This window comes from Passer domesticus, chromosome 1, assembly GCF_036417665.1.
Source record: "Passer domesticus isolate bPasDom1 chromosome 1, bPasDom1.hap1, whole genome shotgun sequence".
NCBI classification, from domain to species: Eukaryota; Metazoa; Chordata; class Aves; order Passeriformes; family Passeridae; genus Passer; species Passer domesticus.
The window spans coordinates 74,228,585-74,243,434 of NC_087474.1; the positions used below are offsets into that span (position 1 = coordinate 74,228,585).

Genomic DNA, 14,850 nt, shown 5'->3' on the forward strand with positions numbered 1-14,850 from the left:
TGACTGGTCACCAGACAGATGTAGCCCGATACTGATGCCTCACCTTCTGCCTTCCTCCTGCCCTGGGACAAGAGGGAATACCTTATGCTTCTAGGCATTTCCTCTCTGAGAAAGTCCAACCATTCACAGAGATTTTTCTATAACTCAAAAGAGCACAGAGAACCTGTAGTCAGTAGAAATGGCAATATCCATCCAGAAAATTACATCCCTTTCACATAATTACTAGGTTGGAAGAGATCTTCAAGTCCATTGAGTCACCCATGCCCTAACACCTCAACTAAACCATGGCACTGAGTGCCACATCCAGTCATTTTTTTAAACACATCCAGGGATGGAGACGCCACTACCTCCTCAGGCAGGCCATTCCAGTACTTTATCACTCTTTCCATAAAAAGCTTTTTCCTAATATCCAATCTATACTTCCCCTGACATGGCTTGAGATGGTGTCCTTTCGTTCTGTCAGTAACTCATTCTGTCTATGGGGAACAGATAAAAAACAAGCTACAGCTATGAGACTTTTGAATTTGAAGGCTTGAAATGAGCAGGACACAGACCCTGGGTCAGGCTGTTAGAGCTCAGTCTGCTGCTCAGTGAGGTGAGAGGATTACATCATCTTTTGGTACCTGCTGCTCACTCCCACCCCTGATACCTCTGACAAAGGAATCAACTTTCAATTCTGAACACTGATTCTCCATTTACAAAAATAAGGCAGGAGTTAGACTGATGTGAAAAAACAATTTGTGCGAATTCTCATGCTGTTTATACTTGAGTAGATGAATAGAAATAATTTATTAGTGTAAAAACAGGAATCTGTTAAAAACAACATTAGGACAAACAGCAAAACATGAAAACTGTACTAATTAATAGGATGTTGCTATTTAGCAGAAATTATTCACAAGGCAGCACTTTGCTCTTTATGTGATCTGTTTTTCCAAATAGCTTCAAACAATACTTAATATTATTTTCAGAATAGGTTACCAAGAATGCATAGAATTCAAATAATTGGTTTCTAGGAGGAGAGAATTTGTGTTTCAAAAGAGAGAGAGGATTTCTTATCTCTTTGCTAGATCCTGCACTTTCACCATCTCTGAGTGATTGACACACCATCAGCTCTGCTGAGTTGTGACTGCTCAGTATACAAAAGAGAAAGTGATTAAAACAGTACAAGTAGTGTCTGGGTTTCATATCAGAAAAAAAGAGACCTGGTACCAAAATGTCTCATGTCAAGGTTCTGGCATATTCTGTTCCAGATATGCATCTGGCTCACTTTGCACCACTGAGTGAGCTGCTTGCCTTCCACCCCATTGAGAGCCAACAGGAAAGTCATGGCCTAGGATCACCAGGATCCCATAAAAATTACTGCTTTCCAAATTTCCACCCTTTTTTTTTAATTAGAAAGTTAACCAGAAATCTTGAAAGTTACCTTGCAAAGCAGAGGAGTCAAAACTCAAAGTGAATTCTTTTCCTTAAAGGAGACACAGCAGTATGTTAGGAACCTACAATGGAGAATATAAATTCTAAGCTACAGAAAAGCTGATGTGAAAGACTGAGGTTAAAAAAAGTCAAAAAAGATCTCCAGTCTAAGCTGCTGGCTTTTGAAATGCAGACACAAACCAGAGGAAACTCTTCTGCCAAGTAAAATGACTGGGGAATAAGTAAATAGAATGATTTGTAAAATCTGGCATTTTTTAAATCATGAGGAAATGAACAAAAGAAATTAAATTAAACCATGCAGTCAGACAGAGTGGTATTCTGACCCCAAAGCTTACTCCCCATTTGCATGCTGACCATTTTAAGGAGTTGCAGATTACCTAACTAACAAATTTTAAAATTGTGACATTGAAAAGAAATATTTTCTTTATGAGCCTCTAAGGGTCTTTTCAACTCATTTTCCAACATGGAACCTTTGAATTAAGTACTCGAAAAAAATAAACCCAAAACCTTGTGATACTATTTAGCTCACCTGTTCAGCACTGGCAGGAAAGCTACATAAATTATGTCAATTTGGAAGACACCCATCAGGATGATTGACTCCAACTCCTGGCCCTGCACATGACACTCCAAGAGTCTCCGGCACACACCATGTGCCTGAGAGCATTGTCCAAACACGTCTTGAGCTCTGTTGAGCCTGGTGCTGTGACCACTTCTCCAGGGAGCCTCTTCCAATCACCCTCTTGGTGAGAACGTTATTATTGATATTCAGCCTAAACATCCCTTGACACAGCATCGTGCTGCTCCCTCGGTCCTGTCACTGGTCACCACAGAGAAGAGATCAGTGCCTGCCCCTCCTCTTCCCCTCATGAAGAAGTTGTAACTGCAATGAAGTCTCCCCTCAATCTCCTCTGCTCCATTCTGAGCAGACCAATTGACCTCAGTCTCTCCTTGTAAGTCTTCCCCTCAAGGCCCTTCACCATCTTTGTTACCCTCCTTTGGATGCTTTCTAACAGCTTGACATCTTTTTCATATTGCGGCACCCAAAACTGCCCCCAGCACTGGAGGTGAGGCTGCCCCAGAGCAGAGCAGAGCAGAGCAGAGCAGGACAATCCGCTCCCTTGCCCGCTGGCCATGCTGTGCCTGATGCCCCCAGGACAGGGTTGGCCCTCCTGGCTGCCAGGGCACTGCTGGCTCATGTTCAGCTTGCCATCGACCAGGACCTACAGGTCCCTTTCCATGGGGCTGCATTCCAGCCTCTCATTCCCCAGTCTGTCTCTTTACCCAGGGCTGCTGTATCCCAGGTGCAGAACTCTGGTATTTTCATCCCAAGGACCATTCCATCCATTACCCTCCAGGCCTTCTGGAGATGCAATTAGTTTACTAATCTGCACAATGTCAGGAGGGCTTGGAGCCCACATAAACATTAGGTCTACTTTTTCCTTCAACTTTTGTTTTTCTTTCTGTTCCTCCTGTAGCTGTCTCTGGAGCTGTTCTATTTTGAAGGACAGTAGTAACTCATCTCCTTTCCATCTCAGTTTTCAGTCCTTATTTATATTCAATATTATCTTTTCTAGAGTGGCAGGCAGCTTCTGGAAAATTATCTAACACTGTGCAAATGATCACTTTCTTTTTCCTAGCCTTTACACAGCCCCTAGCAACTTGTAGGTGTTCCTCCCCAGCTTTCCAATCACACCAGTTATCCTGAGCCATTTGTCTGAGAACTTAGGACTCGGACTTCTTCCATGCTTTTATAAGTAGTCAGCGATAGTGCTTGCAAACCTGCTGACTACACCAATTTTTGGTGAATGTGTGTTTTAAGGTTACTTAAATCACTGGCAAAGGTATCATCAAAAACAGGTTTAATATAGAAGTAAAAGCACAACAGAGTTCTTTGGTAAGGCTTACTTTACCACTTATCAGATAGTTTAAAAAAGCAAACAAAAAACCAGTATCAATTAATCCAGACCAAAAATATCCCCAAAGTGTCTCCATGGAGGACTGCAGCTCCTGACACATGGTGATAACACCACATTCTTTCCTCAGGGCTTTACGCAGGAGCTGCTGGGCAATGAATCAGCCCTCACTCCTGACCTTTAATACGCAAGGAGACAACACACAAAAGATTTTTCAAAAATGAATCCACTGTAATCATATACAAATCAGAACAGTTATAAAATAGACTAATCAAAATATTGAAAATTGCATATTTTCCCAGCCAATTTCTGTGAACCAACATTTTACCTACTGCAGCAGAAAATTTTGAGGTCAAATTTCTTCAGCAAAGCAGAAAAATGTAAAAGAATATGTTTGCCTCAATTGCTACATATCATTTGTCTATAAAACACTCATTAACTGTATTGTCATCTTTCTCTGAAGTTTCTGTGGGCTGTTTTGGCCACCTAAAACAGCTAAGTTCATATTACAGGGACAATGACAGAGTTTGAATTCAGAAGAAAAATAGTAGAAGACCATGGTTCTCCTGGTTTCAGTGCATTTTAGTGTGAATTTACAATAAGCATTCTAGGCTACTTTCTAATTCTCTGGATAGTCTCAATAATCATTTTTAAAATGTATTTACTCTAGGAATTAATTTGGTTTGATCACTGAGAATGTTTCTGCTTCTCTTTTGTATGGGCTGTCACAGATTGAACACAGAACAGTTCATTTCATTGTGAACTAGAGGGAAAATTTCTGTGCTGACACACATCATCCCTGTGAATACTGCTCCAGAGCTGAAAGGAACTCGCTTCTCGCAGCATCTTGCAATTCTGCTTACAGCATAACACTTGAATGCATTTCTCCCACCTTCACTCTCTACAGTGTCTGTAGAGGGTGAGAAAGACCCCAGAACACGAGTTGCTCAGTTTATCCCCAAACCCACTTTGCACTTACTTGAGAATAAGCAAGACCTTTTAAAAATCAGTGGATTCTACATGACATTTATAAGCAAGAGATGATGCTCCCTCTTCCAAAAGGGCTGCTGAGTGCTTTAGGTGGCTGTTACTATAAAAATATTCCATACTGAAAACTACCATATGGTTTTCTAGAAACCTGCTCCATCCCAGTGTGGCACTCTGATATTTCATTGCTCTGTCTTCTTCCCCGTGTGACATGTGCAGAATCTAAGAAATTGCTTGTGTGCTATTCACGCCTCCATTCAGCACTGTGCCTGCTCTCCCCTTCACTTCCTCCAGCATTTAACAGTGGCTTATAAAGACATGTATGGCATTAGGAAATATTTCTCCCATTGCACTACTTTGCATTTGCCTTCTGTTTGCTTGGCAAATGGAATTTTTCTCAAGGGCAGCTTTGCGCAAGTAGCTGTGTTAAGCTCTGTTCATACTGCTTCAGGACAAAGACAGAGTATTCCGGCATTTTCTTTGGAGTGAGGATTTGGAGGTGCATTAAATAATGAGAGATTTTAATGGATGCCTTGAAGGCTCTAAAGCCAGAGAAAGATGAGAAATGCATCATTTCATATCTCCAGCTTAACTGATGCCTTTCCCCTTTCAAAATATAAGATATTAGCAAGTCATCTGGTTCAAGAGCGTCAGTTCATGGAAGGAGTGGATACCCACCAATGAGGACAGAACAACTGCAGGGGGAAAAAACCATTCCATCTGTTCATGAACGTAATTCCTCTTTTCTGTTCCAGCTCATCCTTGCCACATGGGAAGGCGGCTACAACTTGCAGTGCCAGAACCTCCACAGCGCAGGGGAGGCCGATATCCGGGTGAGAGACAAAAGCAGCTCAGCCCTCAGCACCCTTTCTGTTTGAAATGTCTTTAATTGTCCTAGCTCTGATTAAATATCTCTGCTCTAGAGGAGGACAGATTTCATTGCATTGAGTATCAAATTCAGATTTCTTCAAAAGAATCCGGAACCAAAATCTGTTCAGTGTCAAGAAAATGGTAGATTGTTCAGTAAAAAAACTGAACTATCACAAAATGAAGCAAAAACCCACCCACAAAACTGCACCTTTGGAAAAAAACCCCAACAAAACAATTTGAAAACCCTTCCTCAAGTGTTACATTTCTTAAATTATATTTTAATAATTATATATTTATACAGTTTCCTAAAAGACATTGTTTTTATAAAACTGCTTTTGAAAACTCATTGAAAAGCAAAATAAAATTGAAGGCAGAACTTGTGCTTCTCCTTTAATAGCATATTAATGCCTTCTGGGAAGTCACATGCCTAGGGAGTGAAGACATACAATAATATTTAAGCAATTGTATGGACAGATATTGATCTCCTGCTCCTTTGTTCTTGCTTGTACAGGTAGCCAAGGTGCTGTGGTGGTATTATTTTTCCAAAGTAATTGAATTCATGGACACTATCTTCTTTGTACTGAGAAAGAAAAGCAACCAGATCACCTTCCTTCACGTGTATCACCATGCCACTATGTTTAACATTTGGTGGTGTGTTCTGAACTGGATACCTTGTGGGCAGAGTAAGTCTTTGTTTGCTTCATCACCCTGGGTCTAAGTCAGCTGCAGCTGGGGAGGAATCACGTCACCATACAAAGGAATTGTGCCACTGTGCCATATGAGGGCACCTTTAGGGTTCAGAGCCTTTTAGACCACCTGCAGAACACAGGAAAGTTAAAAGCATGGTTAAAAGTTCAGGCCAAAAATACCTGAGTGTTAGGCCCTAGATTTTTAACTTAGCTGTCACAAACTCATGTATTTACTTCTCTTCAAACCACTTTTAAGCATCACAGTACTGAGTAGCACAGAGGAGCCAGCACATACAAAACCTACTCCAAAAGCAGATGCAGGAAGAAGTCAGGACCCTGGTAAAGCCTTTATAAATCACAACAAATCAAATCAATGGCCCTTTTACAGGCTCAATTCTTGTATACATCAATCTCTGCTTTAGCAGATACTTTACTTAGTCACTAATTAAAATACCAATTTGAGTTTGTTCTGTTTCCTATGAGAATACACCCTCAGAAGGTTACAGTAGCTGTCATCATCTTCCCTGTGAGGAAGGGATCTGTGATGCCACAGGCTGGTCACCAGGCATTTGTATTAGAAGTCCAAACAGCAGAGAACTACTTCAGCTGTCTCACAACAGGCACACTTTTCCAGGGCTTCACACAACTAGAGGCTTCCTGTGGAACTGCTTTCAAAGTTGAAAATAATTCCAGTTTTCTTGCAACCTATTAGAGTGAGTCACCACAGCCCGTTGTAACATTTTGTAAAGAAACTTGTTGCAGGTCTTTTTCAGAGCTAAAAGCAGAATTCACATTTCTTGGCACTTACTGTGGACAGCACAAAATCAAAGTAAATTACTGTTAGAGGTAGAAGCAGGAATCAGAGATTTCATAGCAATTAGGAGCTATTTCTAGAGGTGTAAACAAATCAGTGGGGGTTTGAACTTTCTAATGTGTGGTCCCCACACTTTACACTAGCACTGCACTACTGTAATTGAACCAGTAGCTAAGTAATTAATCAGTGGCAAAATGAGAACTACTGATGAGTCCCTCTTGTAGTTGTGGCACTGCCATCAAACACACAAGCACACAGCTGAGAGTAGTGCTGCTGCTTCTCCATAGTCTGCAAAGTACAGAGGATAATTAATTTCCTCTAGAACTAGTATTCACTAAATGTTACTAATAACAGCAGCAAGGTATTATCTGGGATGAAATTCTATAAACGTGCATCTAGCAGAAGAGCCAATGAAGAAAACAAGAGTGGTGATCAAACACAGGCACAAAAGGCTGGGTTAGTTCAGAGTAAAGCCCTTGCTACTGCATCAGAGAGCAGAAATACAGGAGTCTCCCAGGGTCCTAAGCTGCATACTAGCAGCAAAGCCATCCACAGCAGTGTTTAAAGCTTACAGGAATAATGGAGAGACTCAGAAAGAAGAGCTTTAGGAGAGGGAAAAATTATCCTGTAAACTACAGAGTAGGAAAAAGTGGAGGAGAAGAAAAATATCAGATAAAAATACAAAATTCAGCATGAGAACAACCCACTAAGAAGTATCACTTGGTTTTTCAGTTGTCCCTAGGACAGCACCTCTACACATCAGGAATGTCTTTAGCAAGGAAAAAGCATGAAAGGAATACTTACCATTTGCAAGAGATTCAATATAGAAGCAATATCACAAGCAATAATATCCTCTCTCACTTTTTAGCAGTTGGTACTTAATTATTTTTTCCATAATGGATTTTTGTAGGCTTCTTTGGACCCACTTTGAATAGCTTTATCCACGTGCTTATGTATTCTTACTATGGACTGTCAGTCATCCCTTCCATGCGCAAATATCTCTGGTGGAAGAAATACCTCACTCAGGCACAACTGGTAAGTATCTGTTTTACTGTTATTGAAATCCTTCAAAATGTGAGAGAGGACTAAATGAACTATAGCTAAACATTGTTATTTACACAATTAAGCCAGTAAGAATTGAAGTATAACTAAACTATCATACAGCATAAGTCACTAGTGCAGCTTGATATAATTTCATAAAGGAAACTGTTCAGAATTGTTTTCTGTAGAAAAGAAATAGTAGAAACTCTTTAATCCACAAAATTTTGTTAGTTTTGAACCATTGCATAGAAAATGACTGCTCCTTAATTGTGGAAAAAACAGATTTAAAAGTCAAAAAAATGTCTGACAGAATCAGCTCCAAGACAGACCCTCCCAGCTGGCCAAAGCTGAGCCCATCAGCAAACCTGGGAGCACCTTCATGATATAATATTTATTTAAGGGTGAAAAACATAACATAGCAGCTCAGAGAGGAGACAGCAAAGCCCTGCAAGTACCCAGGTCAGAACAGAAGGAGGGAATTAGCACCAAAAACTCCCCTGGAGCCTGTGGTGAAGGTGCTGGTGAAGCTGTTCCCTGCAGCCCACGGAGTCCAGAGGGGAGCAGAGATCCACCTGCAGCCCATGGGGGACCTCATGCTGCAGCAATGGACATGTCTGCCCTGAAGGAAGATACAGCCCATGGGGAAATAGGCTCCTAGGGACCCAAGGAGAGAGGAGCCCACCCTAGAGCAGGTTTGCTGGCAGAACCTGTGAGACCCCTTGGGGACCCACACAGGAGAACCCTGCTCCTGAAGGACTGCGCCCTGTGGAAGGGACCCATGCTGAGGCAACTTGTGAAGAACTGCACCTGATGGGAAATACCCACACTGGAACTCTCTCCCATGGGAGACACCCCACGCTGAAGCAGGACAAGAGTGTGAGGAGAAAGGAGCAGCAAAGCCAAAGCAGTAGGGGCTGACTACAAACCCCATCCCCCTGCACCACATGGAAGGAAGCAAAGGAGTGAAGTTCAGACACGAAATTAAACCTGAGAAGAAGCAGGGGCTTAGAGGAAGGTGGTTTTAATTTTATTTCTTGCTATCCTTCTGTGTTATTAATTGACAGTACTTGAAACTAATCTTCTTCAAGTCAAGTCTATTTTGCTTATAACAGTAATAGGTAAGTTTTATCAATTACCCTCCTCCTACCTTTATCTCAATCCACAAATTCTTTTCATCTTATTTTCTCCCCCTACTCTACCGAGGAGAAGGGAGAGAGCTGCTGGGTGGGCAGCTGGCAGCCAAGCCAGGATAACCCACAACACAGTACAACTACAACATGCAAAATGATGCAAACAAACTTTAGGCAATACAGAAATTGACTGACTTCTAAAAGTCTGTTCCTCCTGTTGCTGTACCTGAGGAGCTGAGCCACATCAAAAGTTTCTATCAATAAGATCTAAGGCTTGATATGAAATAAAGTTCCTTTTATCTTTTTTTTCGTGGGGCCTGTTCATATTATTTGGAAATTCAGATGTTTGCAGTGGGCTTTAAAATGCCTGTGTAGAAATTTGCTTAGCAAAAGCTGTTTCTCTGAGCTGAGACCATCCCTGCAGGTGAAACACACTTCCTTGCTGGAAATGCACTTCAGTACACTGGTTTGAGGGCATGCTTATATAGCTGAGAAGAATGAGGTGCACTAGTGTGGGCTGTGGCTCGCATTTCTAAATACAGACAAGTCTCTGCAATTCCTTCTCGGTCTCATTTTTCTGCCTTTGTTCCCTCCTTAACTCTATTAATGCAAGTGATAGCCCATCTGAACTCCTTGGACATGAGTTTTGCGTTTTCTGTTCAGGCTTCTAAAGCTATTGCCAGGAACCTTCAGAGTTTCCTCTGGTTTCTGCCCAGCAACAGAGACAACAACTGTACCTGTCACAAGGACTGGAAGATAGAACAACACCTACTAAATCTGAGAGAAAAAAAAATAAAAGCTTCCCTTTTGTCAATTAGGCCTATAAACTTAATTTAAGAAACCTCTGACCCCTTCAGGTTGTATTGAATTTCACAAGATCACCATTTTAACTTAATACTCACAACACATTCCGAGGTTATAAAGGGATACTTTTTAAGAGTACTCAAACTTTCAGGGAGCAGGACTAGGGGACATTGCTGTGTCTGATTTAGCTAGCACTGACCCTTTCTCAGCAAATACACCTGCATTATCTTCTCTCCACAGATCCAGTTTCTGCTCACTATTGTGCACACACTCAGTGCAGCTGTGAAGCCATGTGGATTCCCATTTGGCTGCCTCATGTTCCAGTCCTCCTACATGGCCACACTAGTCATCCTCTTCATCAACTTCTACATTAAGGTAAGCAGTCTTCTGAGAGCTCTCTGACAAAGATGGGGAAAATAGAACTTTTTGCATAGCAGTCTGGGTGGACTCAGATAAAGGATCATCATCAGTGCTTAAAATATGTTAGTCTTAAAATAAATACATCACTTAAGAGTAACAGATATAGTCGTGTCTGAGAGAATTACTCAGTAGTGATGACTTTCTCATTGCAGCTCAACTCTTCTGCACTTGTATAGCAGATCAGGTACTGCATTCAGTACATAGGAGGTCTGAATTTGCTTTGGTGGGCAAATTTTTGAGTCTTTCACCTACTTAGGGGGGGAAAAAAAAAATATCAGAGTTCTGTCTTTGCCTGTTTACTTCAACATCTTTTAGCAGGGAGTGCTCTAGCCTGCCTGCATACATAAAGCTTTTAGTGCGCAAGGCTTGAAATCTCTTGACACTGAGAAGTATTACGGTAAGGCTAGTAAAGTAACATCACCCACAGCAGTGAAAAGGCTACTATACTCCTAATGCAGTCTGAAGCAAATATATACCTCTGCATCAAACAGCAGACAAACTGTAAACTCCATTTACAGTTAACCATAAGCAGTGTTTTGGCAGGCACTGAACAAATCCAAATGTTTATTTTTGATTTTGCTTTTACAGACATACCGGAAAGCACCTTCAAGAACAGCTGTAAAGGAAACCCCTGTCACATCAGAAATCAAGAATGGTTTCCACAAGGACTACTTTGCTGCTGCCAATGGATTGCAGAATAATAAGAAAGCACAATAAGTATACTGTTTCCTATGATTTTTTTTCTAAAGAGAAAAAGAAGAAAAAAGACTGAATTACAAGCTTTAGCTTAAAACCTATTTGATTACATTTATCAGTCTTTGTACCAGACACTTATTAATGTACTGCTGTTTAGGTTTTAACAAAATGAGTAGAACTACTTGTCTTGTCAAAGATCAACATCAGAACAAAGAAAGCCAAGATCTTTCTCATATGAAAAAGAAAACCTTTTTGATCTCTAATGCTGACACAAAAACGCCTTATGAAACACTTGATGGATAAATCCATCAATGCCTTCAAAAGGTTAGGACTCTGTTCAGACTAACACAGTGAGCACTTTCTGTGCATGCAAGAGAGGCAAAGCTTCACAGTGCACCCACTACATCCAGTTGAACTGCAGCCAAGGATAGAAAATAAGGAGGGGTGGCAGGAAAGGTGAGAATTGGACCTCTTCTGTCACCATATCCCTCTTTTCTTCTTCTCAGCAATTCCCCAAAGCACACTAGCAAGGTGCCCTTTGATCCTGTGGGGCCATGGGGAAGGATGTGACAGAGGGCAGAGCCCAGGAGCGCCATCCCATAGATTTCAGGCGGTTGTGGCTCCACACTCACTTGCTTTACACAAGTGCTACCTGATTCAAATGCCAGGAAGGCTGGCAGAAGCTTTCTATTTCAGGGGGCTGGGCTTGTAGCCCCTGGCACTGCCCATAATGGCATTCAGAACATAGAGCAAAACAAGCCCACTTTGGATGTGCTAACTTCACAGGAGTTCCAGGTAAATGGATTTTGAAATAAATAGGGTCATGCCAACTTAAGGCAGACAAACCCGCTCAGTGTAAATGTGTGTAAAGTTATTCCTATACAAACGCTGCTAATTCAAAGGAAACTGTCATGCCACGTATTAATAGACTGGAAGATGCAGAAAATTTGAGAAGCAAGTTCAGCAGTGAGCCAAGCAGGTTATACAGGAATTCCTGTGGCAGGTGGACCTTTCAGACTGGTCTCTGGCTGGAGAAACAGACAGGACAGAGGCACAAACTGCTGGAGGGGAAGTAAGGAGATATCTGCTGTCTGTAGTTATAAAGGTGTCTCCCAACAGTCCATCACCATCTTTGTTGCTTCAGTTCACTGCATTTACCCTACTGAAATGGTTAGAAATGAAGAATACCCAGGGTTAACTTCATGGGTCTGCACTCACCCTTTTCCCATTTAGCCCACTTATTTTCCTCTACTAAAAATAGACACAGACTTTTTTCCTCACAGTGAAGTAGTTCTGATCTCTTCCATTCTTGTGTATAAAATTCTCTCAACAAAAATAACTTTTGGAGTCACTCCGGCCCAGCAATTCCCTTGGAGTGAAGCACTTCTGTAAAGGAAATATGTCCTCTCATTCCTGTCACCTTTTAGAGTCCCAGGGCAGGAGGAAGCCAAAACACACACCCAGCCAGCACAGAGGGCCCAAGCAGCCACAGAGGCACACATGCAGAGGAGGCTGTCCCAAATCCTACTGTCCAATTCTTCTCCACCTCTAGAGGGAGAGTTATCTCCTCCAGATATCCCCATTTAGATGATCTGCCGTCAGGGACTCTTGAAGACTGCAGGTATAAAGGCAGGAGGAAGGTTTATCCCAAGGAGCAGTGTGGACACAGGGCAGCCAGCCTCACCAGGAGCAGCCCAAGAGACTGTAGCCCTGAGGGCCCATGGATAGGAAGGAAAGGCTGAGGAAGTGGTACAGTAGGGGAAGAAGAGCAGATGGGGTTGCCCAGCAAAAGCAAGAGGAGAAAATGGCATGAAGAAGGGTGTCTTGTGTCAGAGTTCTGCTTGACTGTGTGCTTGAAAGTCCCATTGAATGCCATCTGTCTCCAGCCAGTTCCAGCGCCATTGCAAAGTGGACAAAACTTTCCTGCTCCAGCAGAAAACAGAAATTCCCAAAATGCTACAGCAGAAGCAGTACCTCTTAGCAGCCTCACTGCAGAACTTCATCATCATGAGCCGGGTGACCAAAATAACTGCAATATTCAGACACTTTTACACCACCACACCAACCTAGATCTAACTGGTGCATATTCACATTTACTCTCCTCTTCATGAAGTTGGTCACGAAGCCTCACTTACTGAAAGCCAGTGCTTGTTTTCTCTAACACTTAAGGGGGAAAGCAGCAACCCAAAAGAAAAAACCCAAACAAAAACACCCAAGAACCCTGAGTTCACAAAACCTGAACACTGTATGCATATACTATTTCTCACTGGCCCTTCCCAGAACCTTTACAGGCATTTCTGATTGATACTGTAAAAATCCCAAAGTGTAAGAAATTAGTGGGTTTGACTGAAGGTGTTTTACACAACCCTGAGTAAAAGGAGAGCTTCAGAACTCTGTAGAAATCAGCTTAATACTGGAAGCCAGGGTAAAGGCAGAGGAATCTGAAAGAGCTGACAAGACAGTGAACAAGGCAATGAGCTGGACCATTCATCTAAGGCAGGCAACACAAGGGTTGTGTGCCCAGCATGGATTTTAGGCCGAGTGGAGTCCATAATCTTTTGATGGCAAAGCATGCATTTGACTATCAAGGTGGAAAGCGTCAGCTGTGCTAAGTGTTAAAGTTTACTATGGCAATCAAACCCACAGATATTGTCTTTGGTTCTGTTGAAACCTCATCAAAAGAATAGGAAATAAATAAATGCCTTACTTGAAATTCAAAGGGCTGGGGAAAAAAAAAAGAACAAGAAAAAAAAAAAAAAAAGGAAAAAACCAGATGGTCTCAGACCTTGCAGATCCAGATCAGCCAGGAAAGCTGGAATCAGGTATGTTTAAAATTCTTCAGATACGTCTTAACATCTTCAAAATGCCGCAACTTTGAAGAAAAAGAAGCATTGACTTTTTAAACTGATTTTCCTGTAATACATAACACTGTAAATAAACAAATTTTACTATCAGGCTGTCTCCATTTCTCCTTAAGGCATCAAATTGAGCTGGTAATTGGTTACTTGAGACTGCTTTTGTTCTCCAGCTTTTTCAGAAGCATTTTAGGGCAGTCACATCAGATTCAAAAACAATCTCCATAACTTGATACACCACCTTCCCTGGTATTGGTGTAAAGCTTCCAAGCAGTTTTTTTGCCCCTCTTCCTATAGAAATGTGGACTTTTGAAGAAAGGTAATATTGAAGTAGAGAACTCACTTGGTTCAAAGCTTGTACTTGCCCATCAAGTCCTTGTTTGATTATCAGATTATTTTCATGGAACATAATGGTTGAAAACAGGGGAGAGACAATAGAGAAATCAAAATCTCAAAAATAAATCTCAGGATCTCAAAAACAAAATTTCTTTCAGATTGAAAATACACAACAGCTCTCAGCTGTTCCTAGAAAAGTCTATTTTCCAGTGCATTACTCTCCGACACAGTTCTACTGCGTGCAGAAGCAGGACCTGTCCCTGTGTGCTCCAGCTAACCTCAGCACACCTTACCAATAGCAGGATGGGCTGTCCCTGCACCACAGCTCCTCCTCTGCCCATTGCCAGCCACAAAGGACATCCTTTTTTCTGGCTTTACACAGCCTTGACATGAATTAGCTGTAACCCTTGGCTGGGCCACTGCACTGGCACAGAATGTGCAGGTAAACAAGCACTTGGCACAGCAGCATCCTCTGAAAGAGATGCAGCATAAACAGCAGGGATTATAGTCAGTTTAATATTAAACCCTATTTAAAGCTTAAAATGCATAAAGCAATTGTCCTTAACCGGAACTTTTCTATTTCCCATTTCTTTTTCTGGGTATTGATGCATAGCTTTTGCACCTCAGCACCTACATCTTTGTTGGTCTGGCTCAGAAGTGTCAAGGAAACTGAATAGGTTGAAAATTGAGCTATATATATTTGCACTGAAAGGAAGAAAATAAAAGAAATATCTGGATTAATAGCACTTTAAAAAGCATGAAGTGGGAAGGGCAAAGGAAACCTGCCAAGGTCAGCTACCTACCTTCCAAAAGGTAATTTTGGGATAACCCAATTACACATCTGTTGCAGAAACGAAATGG

The 14,850-nt window shown here is 41.6% G+C and overlaps 1 protein-coding gene across 3 annotated transcripts in view; it reads left to right on the forward strand.

Moving 5' to 3' along the window:
- Positions 1 to 13,752, forward strand: part of ELOVL2 (ELOVL fatty acid elongase 2) — a 54,177-nt gene extending 40,425 nt beyond the window's left edge. For all 3 annotated transcript variants that reach the window (XM_064424754.1, XM_064424744.1, XM_064424763.1), the window contains exons 4-8: positions 5,090 to 5,167; positions 5,716 to 5,887; positions 7,618 to 7,742; positions 9,923 to 10,057; positions 10,691 to 13,752. In XM_064424754.1, the coding sequence (XP_064280824.1) occupies positions 5,090 to 5,167; positions 5,716 to 5,887; positions 7,618 to 7,742; positions 9,923 to 10,057; positions 10,691 to 10,819 (639 nt within the window). In that variant the 3' untranslated portion in view covers positions 10,820 to 13,752. The remainder of the gene's footprint in view (positions 1 to 5,089; positions 5,168 to 5,715; positions 5,888 to 7,617; positions 7,743 to 9,922; positions 10,058 to 10,690) is intronic.
- The last annotated feature ends 1,098 nt before the right edge of the window (positions 13,753 to 14,850 follow it).